At 36.1% G+C, this 21,177-nt stretch overlaps 1 protein-coding gene across 1 annotated transcript in view; it reads right to left on the bottom strand.

Moving 5' to 3' along the window:
* ATRNL1 (attractin like 1) overlaps nt 1-21,177 on the bottom strand; it is a 557,444-nt gene that overhangs the window by 403,787 nt on the left and 132,480 nt on the right. Inside the window, 3 exon segments of the mRNA XM_009277899.1 lie at nt 1,588-1,801; nt 13,488-13,669; nt 14,996-15,128. Coding sequence (XP_009276174.1) covers nt 1,588-1,801; nt 13,488-13,669; nt 14,996-15,128 — 529 coding nt within the window.

Genomic DNA, 21,177 nt, shown 5'->3' with positions numbered 1-21,177 from the left:
GGAAAGTAACAAAAGAAACATCGTTCAATGCAAAACAGATTTGGTTGGGGTTTTTTTTGTTGGTTGGTTTTTGGGTTTTATTTGTTTTTCTCTACTAGAGATGACATTTTGACTAGGTTAGTGGTGTATGCCATCTCAAAAAGTTGTAACACACAAAAAGAACTTGTATACCTTAACTCCTGATTTTTGCTTTGATTTCAAATAAAACTGTAAAGTGTACAAGAACAAGAGTATAGTAATTCTTTGGTAGGAACACAAAAGTATAGATAGCATTATATTTTCCATACAGAAGCACCTTGTGAAACACTGGGATTAAGCCTTCCTATGTATTGCCATGTTTTTGTATATTATTGACTCATATTCAATACAAGCGAAGTTTTCAAGCCATTCTTCATCTGCTAATATAGTACGCCAAATCACCTAACCAAGGCTGTTCCTGGATTTGACCTACTATGTACGTATTCAAGCTGTGGTTTGCAATTAGTAAAAAATACAAAGAAAAAACTAACAAAAATCAGCTGAACTATAAAAGTATTCTCATAAGGCCAAAGTACTTTGACTTCTACAGTTTTGAAGCACCTCAAGATCAAAAAAAACTAAAACAAGACACTAGTCACAGATGCATATGTTGATCTAATTGTAAAATACTGCATCTTAATAACGTCATTTGTGTTCCACCTAGTGTATGCTTTACATTTTGAGATGTTTCTTCTGTTGTGACTATATTTTTTACTATTCTGAGAAACATCTGGTAAATAATTAACTATTAACTCAAAATTAAGAACACTGCGAAAGATTAATTTTTTAGGAAATATAGATGGCAATAGCAACAAGTGTACAACATATACTTTGCAATTATATTACTATTTGGAATTGCTTATAAGAAAATAAAGGATCGGTAAGATCATGCTTTGGTTTTGCAGGTTAACAACTCTGACAATTTCACAGCAAAACCATTAGATTGATAGGCCGCGCTCCCAACACACCAACAATGCAGCTATTTTCCAGTTTTGCACAGACAATGCACAAAATAAATCTGAACGGGAAATTTAAAGAACTTCATGTGCTCAACCTCACAGCTATGAAGAGAAACATAGGACAACTGGAGCATGAAAATGCTAATTTGAACTCTCATGTGGCTACTTGCCACAATAATCTTTACACACAAACAAAGCCAAAAGATGGAAACAAGAATTTTGGTTTTGTCAGCCTTTTAGACCATTAAAATATTCATTGAAGTTCAGCAAGATTCAGAAAGAAAACATCAGCCTTGTTGAATGCCTCCACAGACACTTTCATGCTACAATCACTGTTGTCACTGACTACTACTGATTTAGAGACAACATAAGACTTCTGGTGTAATGCAAACTAAGCTATGTAAACTAAATCACAAATTAATATTTGCTGCTTTAGGAATATTATTTGTTTTCTAGATTAAAGCTCCCTATTTTACAAAGAAAAATTTACTTTTTTATTTTTTGAAATTATTTAATCCAAATTGTCCAAAAGTCCCTCTTAGCCAAATGAAAACCCAAACAGCTTGCTAATCATGACAGTAACAGTAACTGAGTACAAGAGATTGCTTACCGACAGGTTTTTCACACACAAGACCATCTGCCATTGCAGTGCACGGATTCGCTTTCAGACCTGCCACCTCTGCTCTTTCTAGATATGCACAGAAGCCAGAGTCATTTGGCTCTCCAGGAAGCCACTGCAGAGTTGTATTTGTAAAAGGAGACATGTCATCCCATCCCCAGTAGGAGATGTTGATCTTGCGTAAACCTACCCAAGGTGAAATTTTCTATGAATCAGAATGAAACAAATGTGAGATAGTTAGTTCTTTGGGGTTTGGGGTGGGTTTTTTTGTTAAAACATTTCAAAGAATAGCTCAGCAGCAACAATTTCACATTTTGAGAGAATTCACCATGTTCTTTTCTCACTTTATCATCTCATCAGTCATTGTCCATACAGTTTTTATCTTAATTGATCTACCTTGCTGAATCTCCCCCCCAAAAAAACCCCACCCAACACTATAAGCTTCTGTTCTACTAAAAATCTGTGTTTGTTCTGTTCAAAGTGAATTCTGATTACTATTATTTGATACAGAGACAGAAACCAGGTCAAATGGTTGTAATAAAATTATTGGTTTTTTTTCCAGTGACTACTATACTGATTACTAATTGCTAGGCCAATGTGGGTAATAAAATACACGTAAGTTAGCAGCAATTCACAGAAATCAAAGTTCAGGAAAAAACAGGATAAATATTCCATCCTCTAAAATCTGTATTGCTGACACTGATCAATATCTTTAGGCAATTCAGAGACAGAGACGAAAGTGGCACATCCACAACTCCAATGCCATTAAATACACACTGAATACACTTTTATTATTGATTTCTAAGCTATAAAACAACTAGACTAGCAAACATAAAAAGCATTAATTTTCAAGAATTATTTAGGATGTATCAGTAACATTACATCACACAAATTCTACTCATTTTTATCATTTTGTCTTTATACAATTACCAAGAGAAAAAGCAGATTTTGAGGAATAAAGGCCTTTGCCTGTTCCAGGATAAACCTACATACATTTCTTGTTCCCATCACTGTAAAAATCTCAAGATACCAAAACCAAACACATTTCCTCATGCAATCTCTGTGCAGGCAGTTTTCATTAACCCATTTAAACATAAGGAACAGAGTTATAGAGGGACTATGGGCTGTGACAGGTATGTGGTTGGTAGGTGAATACCAGAGAGCCAAACACCACAGCTATCTGCACCAGGCAAAGGACAGATGCTGTCAGCTCCAAAGCAGAGATGTTTATCTGATTGTGCATTAGGTTCTCAACTGATTTAATTTACAAGCCAAGGTACATAAAACACTGTAATATACCTAAAGGGAACCTGCCACAGTTCAAGATCTATGTGGTATTTCACAAGTGAGCCAGGAGTCACTGCCATCATCTCAGAGAGACCTTTCATCTTTGACTTCACGTCTTTCTTTGGCCACTCAGGTCTAATCCATGGCTGAAAAATCTTTCAGAGCTCTTAAATCTACACCTGATCAGAGCATTCCTCATAGACCAAACTGAAATATGAAGGACTATTAATTTTGCTTCAGAAATACCAGTGGTAATTACTTTTTAAAAAAAAATCAGCAGGTAGATAACCAGTATTCCTGACCTCCCTAAAATGTACTCCCTATGTTCTCTTCTTTTTTGGTCCTATCAGTTGGGAGCATGATTAAACAAAAATTGCTATGGCAACTAACAGACTTACAGATGCAAGAACAGACTTAAATAAACCAGAAAACGACTAAGAAATGTTCCATTCCATAAGCAGTGATGCACTCTGGAAGACTCTTGAACAGCAACAAGAACATCCAGCAAGAATGCCACTGCCCACTCTTGCATCTTCTGTATTTACTACATAAATTCATTGCTACCCCAGGTGACCAACTTTCCAGGTGTGTGTGAGAGCTCCCACGTTCTGGATACTAGAAAGGACATGATGCAAGCAGTAAAAGTGGAACTTGGGCATCTGGAAAGTGGTAGATGATACATCTGTTGTCTCATTTGTTATTTAGTTGCCTAGATTGCTGTATATGTACGTGGTCCACATGCATCAGAAAACCTTAGATATTTATGCATGCGTCTAGACATCTCTCTGTAGAACGCTAAGCGTGTACACCAGGCACATACAAAAAAATGTCAGGGGCTTAGGCAGGATAAATGGCTGACAAACACAGACCTAAAACAACCCTAAATGCCTACTTTGGGGCTGAGGAATTCTAGCCAAGAGAACCTTCAACATGTTACTGACTCTTTCAATTGCACTGCCAAATAATTTGGCCTCAGCATCAGTATATAGAAAACAGAGATCTTACTCCAGCTATAGTGAAAAGCATGTCAGGCCAATAATGAAAACAGTGCAGCAGTGACATTTGGAGATAAAAGTCTTCTATTTGAGTAGGAGAGTGTCTCAGAACCCCTTTAATGATAACAAAGTCCCAGGGAGGATCATGAAAGCCAGAGCAGCCTTAGGAAATAAAAGCAGCACCCCTGAAGTGAATGACTTCTAGCAAAAGCAACACATATCGTAGTCATCATCATTCTTAATAGCTGTAATATCTGGACAACTTATAGTCATCGTGTCAGATATCTCAAATTCCATATGTACCATCTTTGGCTCTTTGCTAGTGTAACACATCAAAATACAGACCTGAACACTGATTATCATGCTGTCAAATACACACCATCAAAGCTACCGCCTTGCAGGCTCACTTGTGCTGCTTGGGGCATGTTGTTAAGATGCCAAAAACAGATTATTCAAAATATTTTTTTTAATGTCTGATTAAAATATGGTAAATAGCTGAGAAGTAGGCCACCAAAATGCTCCAAGGACATGCTTAAAGCACATATTCAACTATGTGGCATTAATTCCATGATGTGGTGGACTACAGCTGAAGACTGCTGGTGATAGCAGAGATTGCATGTTGGTATCACCAAAGCTTATCAGCAAAAATGACTGCTGCTGCACTGCACGAAAGCCAACAGGAAAAAACAAATAGTGAATTCAGGAAGTTCCACCTGTGACACCTGCCGCCACCAGTGTGCTGTGACTATCAAACTAATTTCTTCACAAAAAAAGCATAAATCTAATCCTTATCTCTCAAACTGATGAAAGGTTCAGTCATAATAGCTGGGAGTCTCAAAGTATTTGAAGCAACTGAGGGACTTCAAAGGTGCCAAATAAGAATGCCAATCCAGTTTCTTCTTCAGGCTTAAGAAATAACAAGAGTTAAACATCCTTCATTTGAATTCTATGGTTGTGTCATTTAATGCAAAATGAATGTAGGAAACTGATTCCTTTGCTTCAAATATCTTGCCAAAGATTCTTCTCGAGGACCAGACAGGAAGGAAACCAGACTGCCTGTTTCTCTGGACCCAGAACTCACTGATGTAAGATTCTAGTTTCCAGGCCTCTTGAAAAACATTGTTATCAAACCAGGTGGGTGAAAAATACAGGACAAATCAACTCTTCACTTCAGAAAAACACTTGCTGACATGAAATCAGCCCCAAATATGTCTAAACTTTTTTTCTCAGGAATACCAGCTTCTTTACTGGAAGGTCAGACGATCTTTGCTCAACATGTAAGTGGGAAGAAAGTTACTCCTTAGAGAGTTCTGAAGATGACTTCTTTCTTCCTCAAGGCCTGATGAATGTATACTTTCAAAATGTCCAAAAACCACAATCAAGAAATCCATCCTATCCTCACTGTATTTGGCACTTAGTAAGTTGTTCAGATTCAGAGTTGAAGAGGAACCTGCAACTCAATCAGAATCAGTTCCTTTTCTATTTGAGGAAGGAGAAAAAGCTCCAACACACATGTGAATGAGTACACGTGAACATGTACACATGTAAGAACTTGTCAGTAAACAATGACATGACCTAGTTCATGAAATTATTCTTACTCAAGACCACATTGTCTCACCACACCGGCGCTGTCCTGCTGCTTAGCTTCCTACTAGGGAGCCAGGCAACAGGTGAGTGGATCAGAAATAGTGTGGCCAGCGGGAGTAAGGAAGTGATTGTGCCCCTGTACTCAGCACTGGTGAGGCTGCATCTCAAATACTGTGTTCAGTTTTGGGCCCCTCACTACAAGAAGGACATTGAGGTGCTGGAGCGTGTCCAGAGAAGGGCAACGAAGCTGGTGAAGGGTCTGGAGAACAAGTCTGATGAGGAGCGGCTGAGGGAACTGGGGTTGTTTAGCCTGGAGAAAAGGAGGCTGAGGGGAGACCTCATCACTCTCTACAACTCCCTGAAAGGAGGTTGTAGCCAGGTGGGTGTCGGTCTCTTCTCCCAAGTAAGTAGCGATAGGACGAGAGGAAATGGCCTCAAATTGCACCAGGGGAGGTTTAGATTGGACGTGAGGAAAAATTTCTTTACTGAAAGAGTGGTTAAACATTGGACCAGGCTGCCCAGGGAAGTGGTTGAGTCACCATCCCTGGAAGTATTAAAAGACGTGTAGATGAGGCGCTTAGGGACATGGTTTAGTGGACATGGTGGTGTTGGGTTGACGGTTGGACTCGATGATCTTAGAGGTCTTTTCCAACCTTAATGATTCTATGATTCTATGAAATGTACTGAAACTTTTTCTAAGTGATTTGACTGTGCCTACCTCAGTTCTTCAAGCTGACTATTATAGTATCCCATGTATGTCACAATTTTCCTGGGTGCTTTACAGTTGTTCACACTTGCTGGAGTTGCCAGTCCACTGGGGACAGAAGTGAATGGGAACTCCAAAAGCATGTGGCTCCTACCATTACTAGATTTTTCCTTTAATGCCAAATGCATGATCATCGTGTGTTGCACTGGTAAGGAGGCAACAAAGTAATCTGGAGACCTTCACTGTCTGAGCTCAGCCAGACCCATTCCAGCTCTTGCCTCCTAGCAGAATCTGATTTCAGCAAGGCTGACATCTTTTGCTAGAAGCTAAAGATTTCATCATAGCTACCTCCTCCTTCATTGCTCCGAAATAGAAAAGGGAGCATTTGTCATCTCTAGAGAAGGCATAAGAATTCCTTAATGCAAAGTACGCTCTGCAGTGCTCTAGCTTTCAAGAAAAGAATGGACAATCTAGTCCAACTTGGGACTGTATCTGCCTTCACTCATTTAGAAGCCAAACAAATGGTACAGCTCCATTTTACAGCCGCGAGTACCTAGAAACTTGGTAAAAATTGTGGTCATTCTGCCCTCCCATCTCTTGATTAACAAAGCACTAGCAGGTAAGCAGACATTGCTATTCATAAAGATTTCAGTCTCACAGAGAGGTAGTGTAAAAGGGATGTCCGTTCAGATGTTACATGCACATATGCACAAACATACAAAGACAGACCAGTGAATTTTCAGTGATACCGTGCATACAAAAAGGTCACGAGGAAAATGTATGACTCATGTTCTATTTATACTCAGATCTACCACTCTTCCATGAATATGGAACAATAAGACAGGCAATATCTCCTAGTTCTTTGTCGACATTATAAAACCTAAAATTATTTCAACTGAAATTATTTTCTAGCTAGCAGAAGTTAATTGTCATGTTTGTTTTAATAAAGTATTATTTTAATCAAGCAAAATAAAGCATCTTAACAGTTGGAAAAATTTAATAATTAAAATAACAGCACTTCATATTTTTAGACATTAGCTATCAAAATACTTCTTTATTTGATGTCTTCACTTCCCTAATACTTGAGCCTTATTACCTGCTACCACTGCTATTAATAAGTAATGGAAAAACTTCTGTTTTGCGTAGACATGAGACTAACCATGTGCTTTGAATCATAATCTTAACTTTGAATCTCTTAAACAAGATTCTCAACTGTATCTAGGGAATGATCATCTATTTGTGCCTCTAAAATTTTTTTACTTTTAAATACCATTATCTTTTTAAATAATGATTTATAATTACTTTGGACATCTCCCATTTAAAATCGTTAAGAGCTAAAAGCTGCATTTCATCCACATCATGATACATCCACAAAAAGTCACCAAAACAAATGATAGATTTTTGACTAAATAATACAGGTAATTATACTTTTTAAGATTTAGGAATTGTTTCAATTACATTATAGATTTCTACGTGAAATGGCGAAGTTCATAAAACTTTGCCTTAATAATTTTTCCTTCGTGTGGAAAGAGGAAAAGATAGGGAGGAAACAGTGGCTCACAGGAGCAAATATGAATTCCAATCTACTATTTTTCTATTTTTATTCAACATGTATAGGCTAGAATTTGTTCAAGCATGATTACTGAATACCACTGCTCATATTCTGGCTGTTCAAATTGATACAATTTTTTCTGGAATACTATCACTCACCACATTCTGAAAAATTATGTATACTTTCAAATGTTTCAGTGGTGAAATTTAAAAAAAAAATCAGGCTCCAAAGTATATCTATAAAAACACCCATTATACATTATATACAATTAATTTTAAAACAACATCAACAACAACCAAGCTTACTCAATAGCATTCTAGGTAAGTTATCAGTTAAAAAAAAAATACCCAGAAATTATCAAAATAAATTTTACAGCGAGACAAAGCAATACAATACAGAGCAGGTGGCCAAATCCATCTTGGGAAAGCTTGTAATGGGCTTTACTAACATTGCACCGGAGAATGCAATCAAATATATCTTGAGAACTATTCCATAACTTTATCGCACTACACTACTTAAAATTTAGAACCATTCTCTAGAATATGTTTCTCCTCTCATCTATTTCTTTCTGGGACAGTTTTTAGAATTCCCAGCCCATCTTAGAAGCCATATACTTGTGCTTGAAAGGCAGCTAGTCACGGTTTATCTGTTTTTATAGAACAATCTTTTATAACACTGATAACAAGTTGCCAAAAACCCTTTTAAGTGAGAAATCAACCTTTATGTTAAGTTAGAAAAGATTTACGAATTATTAAATTCTGAGACAAATTGCTGGACAGGGCTGTATTTTCATCTGACAGAAGAGCAAAATTACAATCATATGATGCATACCAATAGAATGTCATTCTGTACTCACAACTACAGTCCTATTTAATTGAACATAGGGCAAGTTTTTAGCCATTACAGGAATTTATTCACTAATAACTTCAAAAATGTGCTCTTCTCTTATTCTAAACTACCCCATTTTAATTTTCGTTTAAGTAGCAGTTATGGAACTATGTTAGAAAGGAAAATTGTGTAACTTTAACTAGACAGCTGATAGCTCATGTTAAATCCACTGCTTACTCGGAAAATTTAAGTCAGACTAATGCTTTGAGATCTACAGTGAATGTGATCATTTATAGTCATGACATATTTTTCAGGCACTACTGCTGCCTCAGCACTGATTTAATGAGGGCTCAGTAATTTGCAGATGAATGAAGCGAGCGGGTCTACCTTTACTGAATAGCCAATTACTATTGAGGCTCAAAATTTGCTTCTGTTTCTTAATTATGCAAATTGCTGAGGAATTATCTCTTTCAGAATTTATCCCCACCTTTATTTAAGTGCCTTTCATTTTGGATATTAAATTGTCCTGGAAGTGTACAATACACTTCTGACTCATTTTCTAATATGTGCATCACAATACGTTATTACCAAACTTCAATAAACTTTTCAAGAATCGTTTGAACTCCTTGATTTCTAGGAAAATAGTTGCCCTAGGAAGAAACATACAATTAAACTTTGAAAATACAGTGGACCCTTAGCGCTCACATTTCCACAACATTCACAGTTTTGATAAGGGCTTGCAGTTAGTTTGCCTCTTTTCTCCATCATTATGAACAAAACTGCTTACTGAAAATAAGAGCTATATGAAGAGAAACCATTCATTCTATTTACTACCTCATTGCTTCGTTTCTATTCTTTAACTATGTATCGATTCTAACTATGCTAGATACCTACACATTTCATATTTTGTAAATATTTACCCAGTGAATGACACATTATAAGCAGTGGAAGCAAGCTTCATGGTTTAAGTGTCTCAGTATCTATTAGACACAAATGATGAAATCCAGATGTAATTAGTAGTAGGAGTCATGTATTAGGTCATAAGAACACTTATTTCTCCTAGTCTTTTCAAATGTTGCTGTTATGGCATAGGTTAAAAAACCATGTAAGATCTGGCAAACTGAAAAGACTCCAACTTCCCCAATTTCCACCTACAGGGACTATAGCTAGCATTCCGGTGTGACTTTGATTTAGAAACCCTTGAGTTTTCTTCTTTATAAGGGACAATTTTTTTGGAAATTCAGGTTCTCTTCTCAGGCATCCAAAGTGACTTGAGCTCCCCACTTCCTGGAAGTAGGAAGACAGTTAAACTAGAGGTGAATGAACGGGCAGTCAATGCAACAACTCCAATATGGAGACACAGTGCTGAAATAATTTATTAGACTTCCAAAACGACAATAGTAAAGTGGGACTGCTAGAAACTGTAGTAAAGCGGGACTAATTCAGAAAAATGTAGATGTCAGCTACTCTACAGCCAAACTTATGATAAAACCATAAAAACATACAGCCCACTGAGAATACTTTGAGCTAACAAGGAATAACACTGCCATGCAAAGCTCACTAATTAACTGCAACCTACGCTCAAGTGTAATTTATAAAGGATGCTTAGCCCTGAGAACAGTGAGTTAAAGGAAAAGTTGCAAGCAGTTTATATAATGAAAGGCATTGTTTAAAACTGTTCTCATCTTTGTTTATGCTTACTACACCAAAACTAAATCTTCTCAGAAGTTATTGCATGCTAACAAGAAAATGATTATTTTTAGTTAAATCCCACAGTTGCGAGCAAACTCCCAAGAGAACTAATTGCACTTTTAAATGAGTATACAACATTTGAGTATTAGCAGGAACAATTAATTAACCTCATATTGGTGTTTAATCTATTTTGCAAAAAAACTCAAATCTTCCCTTTCATAATATTTTGCTTACTAGGTCAATAAAACAGCATATAAGAAAAAAATATCAAGTGTTGTTTTGCTTTAGTATGGGAATCTGCAGTCTATCCATTATGTTTATTTTGGCATTTTCTTAAAGAATTTTATTTATTTTCAATGAAAAATGCAAATTACTTTAAATTATTGGTGATAGTTTTAGAATACATCTGCAAATTCAACAGTGTTTTGACTTCATACTACAAAGGTCTTTGTTTTGTCCCTTTCTTTAGTACCAAATGAACCTTCTGCTTTAAAAGGAGGCAATGTATTGATTTCCAATTTAGTATTGGAATTAAGAGAAATTATTGATACACAATGAGGTCTGGACAGGGCATGGAGACAATGGCAGCCTCCTCCCTCTGAATCTTTCCAAAGCATCCATTTTGTATTATTCTAAACATGATGAAAAAATTGTCCTGAGTCTGTCCTAGAGCAAGGACTTTGTGTATTAGAAAACAATCTACAACGTCCCACATTGTTTCTATGAACAATAAAGAATTCTTAAGTCCTTCCAGGCTGTAATATTTACTGACACTATTTTAACAGCTTGTAAAATACACAACAGTTAACAAAGTTTTTTTTCTTTTCTCAGTATAAGAAAATCAAATAAAGCAGAGATAAAAACAGATCCATATTCTTATTTCCAAGTGTTGCTCTGACACATTCACTAATCCTGAAAGTTTTTGTTTCACATAGGCGAAAGATTTTAAAGCCTTTGATATTAACCACACAAGTCAAACTCCACCACAGATAAAACAGATTAAAGGCATAGTGTTCACCTTACAGTTGCTCTGACTACATTTGTGAACTCCACAACCACCACCTGTTACAAAAACAAGCCATCTAAAATGAAATCTCACTCCTTAAATCATTATGATTGCTGTTTGAGAGGAAAAGGCAGACAAAATAAAATCAAGAAGCTTTAGAGAGCCTCTGTGACACCTGACAAGACATCTAGGTTGTCTCACACAGAATAAATGTAACTGGACAGACAGATACAAATGAAAAAAACAAATTTTTTTTTCTAAATGCCAATGAAAACACCAAGATAAGTCATGGTAGCATTTCATCAGAGATTCCGATAACTAAATGATTGTTTAACCCAATATATACTTTTAAAGTGCATACGTTTGTCTACAATTGCATAAACTGTATGTGAGGTATCTCAAATTTACATCACCACATTGGCTCAGGACATACTTCATTTAAATAAAGATATGCTCAGCAAGATGTCACCTTGTAGAAGTTCTAAGTTCTGAAATGTAATAAAAAACTAGCTTCCAAACACTAAAAAAAAAAAGCTATTTCTCATCTACACCTCAAGCCAGTCAGGTAATATCAGTCACATAAACACTCTATCACACAATATTAGATTTGAAGGCCTCCTGTGCGGTATTTTAATGGGGGGGGTGGGGCAGCAAAATAAATAACTAGAGAAATCATTGCCATTTCCAATTTTTTTATTTTGGTTTCAATTACATTTTCAAAGTTCTCTCATATCAAAGAGTGGACAGACAGAATGTGTTTCAAGGCTGCAGTAAGCACAATATCAGGCGAGATCTTCTGACATAGAAGAATTACTTCTCTCTCTCCTTTATTAGCAAATAATAGAAAATACATGTCTTTCTAGTAAAAAAATTTTGCTCCGTCCAGGCCCTACATTTATTGGGAAAAAAACCAAAAAACTTACGTACATAACCTATGTTTGCATCTCCTTCTTGAAATGGAACACTAAAAAGGATAATATAGAATATTTTGATTCACAGTGTATGTCCCTAAACTCTTGCATTCAGATTTAGTATAACACAAAGGCAATTCTTAACTGCAGTTTCCTTTGTATGTATCTCAATTCATCTGCAACATAACAACTTTGCAAATCACATACTAGCTTGATATAAGCTTTAATTATTATTCATAATTATCTTTCATTTTCCTGTAACTGTAAAATCCTAAGCTACTTAAAAATTAGGGGTTTTTATACAAAGAAATGCTGTACTTGCAAACGAAAATACACACTTTTAAAAATGTCCTTTGCTAAGATGAACTGATTTGCTTGTAATGGAATCTTATTCTGCTAAGACATCCCATCTGAGTGTACGCTGTGGGGTTTGGTATCTTCTGAGCATACGTGTATTTCACATATGTGTATCAATGATGTGGGTAGGCTTTCCAACAGTTTAAACAACACAGAAGTAAGTATTTGAACTTTTAACTGCTAAAAATCTGAACCTTACCACCCATGGACAGGTAATTAATCTTCAATTTCCCTTCTCTTGTCCCACAGTTAACAAGTTAATATGGATCACTTTCCTAAAGAATATTCTGATGGCAGCTTCCTGTATTTGCCAGAGGCATGTAAGAGTTTTCAGCCCTCTCCCTCCCACACCATTATCACAGAAAGCTAATTGGCTCCTGGCTCATTCTGGTGCTGCCGTGCAGGGAATTTCCACACACTTCACATACTAGTATAGCTTCTCTGTGACCCTTTGATCCCTCATACCAGTTATATAGAAAGCTAGGGTTTTCCGGAGAAGAGAAGTACACATCTTTAGTACCTCCCTGTCCTCAACTGCTTGCAGCCTAGCTATTCACCACCCAAAACCAATCCTGCAAGCAGCTTTATGGATACTGATGTGAAAGTCGGGATTTTTTCTCTGTTAGAGTGAAAATTATTTTGTCTTGTTTTGATTCCTGCTGTCACAGTGTATTGAAAAGGGCTGGGATTTCCCAGATTAGTGTTCCAGCCATTCTCGAGTCATATCTTGAAAGTAAACAGTAACATATAACAGTTAAATCTGGTAAGGAGAAACACCTGGGAACTGCTGTGTCATTAGCTTTAAACGTGAGAGTTCCTTAATATCCTACACACCACTTATACCAGTCTTTAGCACCACGCTACATTTCTTTGAAGGCATAAACTTTCCTCTCTTTGGACAAATCCCTAAAATAGATTTCTCAAAGCCAATTTAATTCACATAAGCATCAATTACAGTTACTCAAGTTACCTGAAGTGTATACTTCTGTATTTCATCCAGAACAAATTCAACTTCTTTTGAGGTTGTTAATGAAGCAAGATTCCCACTTAAATTGTAGCAATACAGTTTGGCATTGTCATAGCTTTCACGACTAGAATTTATGCGGAGGCAGGCATCTCCAATATGACTCCATCCTTCCCCACACAGATGAGCTAGTGTAAAAAGCATACGATTAAAGCTGATTTGAAAAAACTTCTAAAAAACCTAAGGGAGTCTGAATTTTATCTTCCTGAGATCATAATTCAAAATACATCCCACACTCAATTTCCCTTTTCATGTCACGTAAATTCTAAAACACCAAGTAGTATCATATTGAATAGTGTCCTTTTATGAAAAGAAACTTTTAACAACTTATAAAATATTTATAAGATATATAATAAGTTTCAGCGTAACAAAATCGTTATGACACTATTTATTCCCTGTATTCAGATTTGAGCACAACTAAATATTAAAGATTAGATTATGCACATAATTAATAGCGCTTTAACCAATCACTTTACCTAAATGTTATGTAAATTTCAAAATCTGAAAACAACTGTCCTAGAATTAAGAGATCACAACTTTACCCTCTCTTTGCTTTATAGAACTATCTTTGCATTTAGATTTGCCTAAATACAAGTGCAATCAGAATCATAGGAAAATCAGATAACATCTTAGAAAATATTTCCTCTTCAACATATTTCAGCATGACTCAGATTGAGATAACTATCAAAAGATGAGTAAGCAATTCAGAGCAACTGTTATAGTTGATCTTTACAAAGATTACACAAATGCAGTTTTAAACTGCACAGAATAAATTGATGAAAGTTATTTAATGAATAACCTCTGTGAAAAAAAACCTATGTTCATTAATTTCATCTGGACATAAAGATCAAATGGAAAAGGTTCTGATATCTAACTGCATATCTGTAGTTATGAATATGAATTACAGAATAAATACTATTTCAGAATGTTAACAGTCACCTTTGGAGAATATTTTATATCAGCATTTTAATACTCACTGCTTTCATAGTATTACCAACATTAGACAATCAAGAAACTAGATCTTCGGCCCTATCTGCACAGGAAAATTGAGGTATAATTGCAGTATAATTTATAAGATAAAACCCCAGCTAGCAAAAGTAACAGTGTCAGTGAATATGTAACAGTAAAGGACTCAGTATGGCAATTCAGCTCTGCACTCAGTGATCCCCACAGGCTAGAACTCGTCACTGGCTTGTGCAGAGGTACATGCCATTATGACTTCACTAATAATATTATCTCTCCTAACAAGATTAAAGGTAGCATTGATACATCAATCAGTGATGTAATTACATGTGTGTTCACCTGCACAGGTATGGTCAGGTGGGGAGAGTCAGCACAAGTAAAACAAATCCAGGTCTACTCATTGAACAAATGTTCTTTGTCAATAATGGAGAAGATTTACTCCGTTTTGAAAAGAACTATAAAAAGCAGCATCACCGCCCCACAGCCCTTACCAGGTAGTGCCTGGCACTCCTGCTGCCGCTGGTCCCACTGGCAGTTCAGGTGTAGCGAGCAGCTTTTGCAGCTGGTCAGTTTATTGCAGATCTGTTCATTCCTCACATGACATTTGGTGTAGTTTTTAACTGACTATAAAAACAAAACAGACAAAACAGCATCTCAAATATATGCCAAACTATCAACAAACCAGAAGTCAAAACTGAAATACACAGCAGGTGGATACGTCCCAGAAAACCACAGCCACCTAAAAGCTAGGTTGCATTTAAGCTCTTTGTCTAGATTCCCTTATCAGTCGCAGAGAGTACGAAACGCACCTCTAGAGCACAAATCACCCCACCTGTCCTAACACAACTAACTTTGAGTGGGTCAAACAGTACTTTGATGTCACTTCCCTGTACAGAGCCCAGGAAGTGCTTAAATAACTAAACTAAATCTCCATTTCTTAGGTAGTTCAGGGATATGCTCTCACTAAATTATTTCATCCTATGCAGGTTAAAGCAAGCAAAATAATCAAATATAAAAAATGGCGCAAGATACAGGTGTAAAATAATTACACATCATTGACTGAAGGTGCAAGAATACGCTCTACTTTGTTTTATCTGGATTAAATGAAACAAAAAGATGAGCTATAAACTAGTAGTCACAAAACACAAGAAGGATTTGTCAAAAATTTCAACTGTTATTTTACAAATTTAAATGCAAATCTGTATGCAGCATAGCTAATATCAAATTTACAGAATCTACAGGAAACCATTTTGTCAAACAGTGACATAAAACCAGGAATAACATTATTCCTTTGGTACTTTAGTATACAAGAAAAGGACTAAATACTGAAAGAATTTTTACTTGGTTTTTTTGTTAGGTTTGGTTTGTTTTTTTCCTGAAAACTGAGGTCTTCCTTTCCAAGATAGGCATTTTGAATACAAGCCGTCTTTTTTCCCCCTGCATAGTACTTTTCATTAAGACATAATATTGATATCTTATTTAATAAACTACCCAAAATCCTCAGTCAATTCATCAGCTTATCCATAAGGCTGTCTTTACTAACTTCATTTCAAGGTAATAATTAAAAATAAGTCCTAATACAAGACAGCTTTATCCTCACAGAATCACAGAATGGTTGAGGTTGGAAGGGACCTCTAGAGGTCATCTTGTCCAACCCTAACAACCCTTGTCTCTCTCTAACAACAATCTAAAAGATTCATTCATGCATAGTAGCAAAAATGGATTGCACCTAGATAGCAAATGTATGGTTTACATGACAATTTTGGTTGCTTTCCTTTCTAATAGTCTCCTGGAGTACAATAAAGCACATCTAAAGGGGCAATATGACAATAAGTTACACAGTTGTTGGCACTGGAATAATGATGATGATAGGGCATCAACTTACTTCAGTCAGGAGGGAACACAACAAGCCTCCTTGAGAGGAGGTTTTTTTTTTTCTTTTTCTTTTTTTTTTTAAAGTCCTGAAATAATGCAATTCTTAAAATGAATTTTCAATCTCACACAGCACCAGCTTCATTCCTGATGAAGAACACTGCTGTTTAGGGATTTGTTTGTTGCCTTTACTGGATCAGATGCCCATCAGTGAGCTTATTATAAAAGGTACTCGCTATTTTTCTGGTCTATAAGAAAGGCTACTGTGAAGCAAAAAGAACCAAAGCAGCGGTTCTAGGAGAAGGCACCTACACCACAGTATGAAACAGAGCCAAAGGCAATACCATAAAGTAATAGACTGTCTATCTAGGCCAATAAATGCATACAAACAGTAAAGCACCATAAAACCTTTGGTACAAATCCACATTTAGTTTCACTCAGTCATGATGCATATTCACAAAACTGCTTGAGAGATGCTTCAAAGTGAATTTTAGAGCACAAGTAACCACCATCTGCTCATTTACAATACCTCAATACTCACTTTTAACACTTCATGATGACAGTCAAAATCCTTAAGCATTCAGATTGGTTTTGAAAATTATATACTCTTCAGTGATGTTACATACAGATTACAATTTTCCAACTAAACCAAGATATTTGTTCTATTACTTTCTAATCATGAAGCTTGAGTGCACTGGTTATTTAATGTTTAAAATAAAATTCAAAGTACTAGTGACTATTCTGTAATAATGTTCTCTGTTGTATTCCCTTATTCCCAGCACTTATTTCCCTTAAATCCAATTTAAACATTGCTTGCCTGAAAATCTCATTAGTTCAATGTAGATGTGAATCCAATACGTAATTCATATTAACACAATATTAAGGTTATAACTTAAGCTACCAAACCCAATGAAATTCAGAAATATGACAGCCCATCTGTTACTGAAGAATGTTCTCTGTTGTATTCCCTTATTCCCAGCACTTATTTCCCTTAAATCCAATTTAAACATTGCTTGCCTGAAAATCTCATTAGTTCAATGTAGATGTGAATCCAATACGTAATTCATATTAACACAATATTAAGGTTATAACTTAAGCTACCAAACCCAATGAAATTCAGAAATATGACAGCCCATCTGTTACTGAAGTTCTATATTGCTGTAGGATATTTATAATGTTTACACACCAAAGTACGAGTAAATCATGTTATATATAAAGTTTCCCACTTATGTCTGATTTACTTAGATTTTTTTAGTACTGATCTTGATACAGTGGTATATAGACAGACATGAACTGCAGTGATTTTCTGCATGTCCACTGTAGAATGAAAATATTACAGTAGTTTATCGTAGAATTTCAGAAATTGCTATTAAATAATGTACCTCTCTCCTCCTCCTGGATTTTTCAGGTTAACAGTATAATTTTGTCTAGTTTGCCTAGTCTAACTGTAAATTATTAATCTAATAGATTTGCTACTATTTCTCTGAAGCTACTCCCAAATCTTACTACTGGGTACTCCTTAGTCTTAAATTTTCTTTTTTTCCTCCAAGATAAATTTGATTCTATTCATAATTCCTTCTACTACTTTATACATTTCCACTTGACTATTCTTTGAATTCCTCAAATATAGGCAGACTGCTATGATTATTATTATTATTACTGGTATTAGCGTAGCATCCAAGGACTCCCATCATGAAAGAGGACATTAACTTTCTGGAAGCAGTGCAAGCATTACAAAAAGACAATGATTCTTGTCTTTAAGGCACTGTGTAAAAATATTTAACAGTGTAGGACTATAGCTCTCTTTGAAGCATCCTCTAGCATCCTATATCCCTCAGCAAGATGCTCTTTATCATGCCCTTCATGGGTTCTACAACATTTAGTTTATGTTGCCACACTCAGATGTAAAATACTTCTAAATCACATACCAATTTGGGCTGTATTTAGGTTACTTACATCAATTGGGGCTTTATTGTATTGCATGTGTGGAGACTGACACACAAGAAACTCAGAGACTGCTACTGGAGGTAAGGGTGTGGTTGGTCACAGTTACAGAAGGAACACATCCCCCTTGTAGGAACACGTCCCCCTCGTAGCTTTTGAAAGCAATGAGGCTTTCAAAAATGCAACACACTGAATGCAGGAATACTTCAGCTGTGCCTCTTCCCACCCCAGACTCTCCAAACAAGAAAATCACATGCACTCCACTTGAAAAGACACATCAGAGACCATACTCTGACCAAAGAGTATTACATTCATGTGCTATTGCCTGGTGTTCTTGATCCCAATTGATTAACTGTTATCAATTTATTCTGCCCTCCATATGTCTGCTGTTTGTTACAGTAAAAGAGTAGGTATTTTAACAAGCTTAATGTGAAGAGTCAGCACAAGAGCTGAAATTTTATAAGGAAAGTGGTTTTTTTCAATTTTTTTCCAAGCACCTGTATGGTTTTGAAAAGAAAACATTTTCTCTCAATCAACTTTCTTCAAGTAAAGTTTAGTATTATATTACTGCTGCATTTCAAGCCTTCAAAATACTTTCCTTAACTAATACGAAACAAGTTACTTCATTTGCAAACTTTTAGTGTGGGCAGTTAACATTTCTATAAACTGAAGGATTATAGGCCAGCACTGTAGACAACCAGTGGAGCACATTAGTAAAGCTACCCTGTCTGCAGTGATTACTTCAATTTTTACTGTAGAGGAGTAAGACAACAGAAGGGGAGAAGGAAGCCATTTCTTGTTAATTACTGAAGCTTGCCTTTCAGGACTGCTGTTTGGATCTGAAGTGGAATTTGGTGTGGAGCCAGGAAATGGGAAGAGTTATTCTGAGGATATAAAGAATCAAAGCCAATTTGTTTTGATAACTAGTGCAAGCATTTCCCATTGTTTCCCAAAGAACAGGGTGAGGGAGGAAACAAAGAAGTGGGTTGAAAAAAAATGGTAAAAAAAGACAGAGAAGGGAGAACCTTCAAAATTCTTTCGCATTATAAATATCAAAAAGAAGTCAACATACTGTCCAGTAACAACCTTCACATGCACATAAATATTTTTACATTTTTCAGCCTATAAGTCTATCAGCACTTGAGCCAATCACAAATATAAGAGCATGGTACTTGTCCAGAGCCAGCTCACCCTCCTCCTTCTCAAGCGCATTGCTTAAAGAAGGCTGGCAAGCAGGAGGCAGGGTTTCAGGGTTTCAATGCAATCACACTTTTTGAATGTACCTGCATGTGCCTTGCAAAAATAAAACAGCTTTATCATCATAACGTCGACTTGCTATATATTGCTATCCTTAAAAACGATTACTCTCTTAATACATAAAGGCTCTCTGCCACTTTATCAACCAATATTTTGCTCCATTTCTGAAGAGCAAAAATTGATAAAGTAAATTTTTTTACATTAAAATTCAGGTGCTCTCTGGTCTTCCTCATTAAAGGAAGCTTTGCTTTTTGTTGCAACTCATGGGCCCTCTTCAGTCATTTACCATTTTATTTGCCACAAGGGACAAAAAGATTTTGCTTTCATGGATGGCTCCTCCCTGAGGAGCAAGACCAATTCTTTGCTTACTCTTCCATGCTACCATCTAAAGAAAAATGACACCTTGTAAAAGTGCAGCAATTTAAAAAGAAATTAATCTCTCCCCCAAAGCTTTTTCTTTTTTTTTTCTTTTTGTAAGAACTGGAAGGTAAAATTATAAAATTAACAGCTTTTACTGAAAATATTTCCATTACAAAATATTAATAGTCAATTTTATGAACAACACAATCAGCAAGGGGGTATCATTCTCACAGGATGAGACATAAAGCTTTTTATGTGCAGATGCACAAAGTGAATACAGTTTCATTAACATACTAAGCAGATCCAGGTCTGGTGGTTTTCGTCTATCAAGAAACAGGCAAAATACATCAGAATCAGCGAGGACCAGGAAGACACTTAGGATATTATAGCGTACAAATGAAAGTGTCAAAGTGCAAGATCAGTGTAATAGACTTAAGGGCAGTGAACTGCTAGTAAAAGTCAATACAATCTACTCCACAAAAATCAGAAATACACCACAAGCAGGACACAGAACTTTTTTTGAAAAATCAAGAGGAAAGAGGATGCGAGACAGAGAAGCTAAGGAAAAAAGGCAGATACGAGCATGACAGAAAGCTGTTTCTCCCAATTTTAGAAGAGGAAAGAGTGATATGTAGTGCTTAGAGGGACACATATGCAACACTACTAGGTTTTACAAGTCAACCAAAATATTCATGTTTAAATTTCCATCTTTGATGCAGACATCCAATGAATGGGAGAAAAAGAATAGGTACATCAATGACGTCGTTTCCTTCTTTGTGACAAAGTCTTATACAATATTCTATGTTTCAAAGCTGAAAACAGCCCTGGAATACATGCAAGAGGCTCCATGAAAGACCTTGAAAGAGGAAGTTATACAGATATGTCATATTTCATTAAGTCTGTACTTGGCATAAGACAGTATTAAAGACTGCCCCTAAGGCAAACCAGTATCTGTATTTGCACATTTTTGAAAAAAGGTAGAGTATGCGATCTCACCATTTTTAGCATCCATCAATCTCAACAAAGATATAAAATAAAAAAAGTTATTTAATTTTTAAGCGCTACATTTTATTATGGAATAACTTCTGTGTATTATGTAAAATAATACAGGTGGATCAGGCTGCTAAGATTGAAGTGGCTCAGGTGGATCTGGACTGGCAACATAAGGGTGAATTATTTCTAGCTCGGTGGGCCCATGGCACCTCAGGTCACCAAGGAAGAGACGCAACATACAGATGGG

The sequence above is a fragment of the Aptenodytes forsteri genome, unplaced genomic scaffold (assembly GCF_000699145.1).
Source record: "Aptenodytes forsteri isolate BGI_AS27 unplaced genomic scaffold, ASM69914v1 Scaffold15, whole genome shotgun sequence".
Classification (NCBI taxonomy): domain Eukaryota; kingdom Metazoa; phylum Chordata; class Aves; order Sphenisciformes; family Spheniscidae; genus Aptenodytes; species Aptenodytes forsteri.
This window is presented reverse-complemented; position numbering and strand designations above follow the sequence as displayed.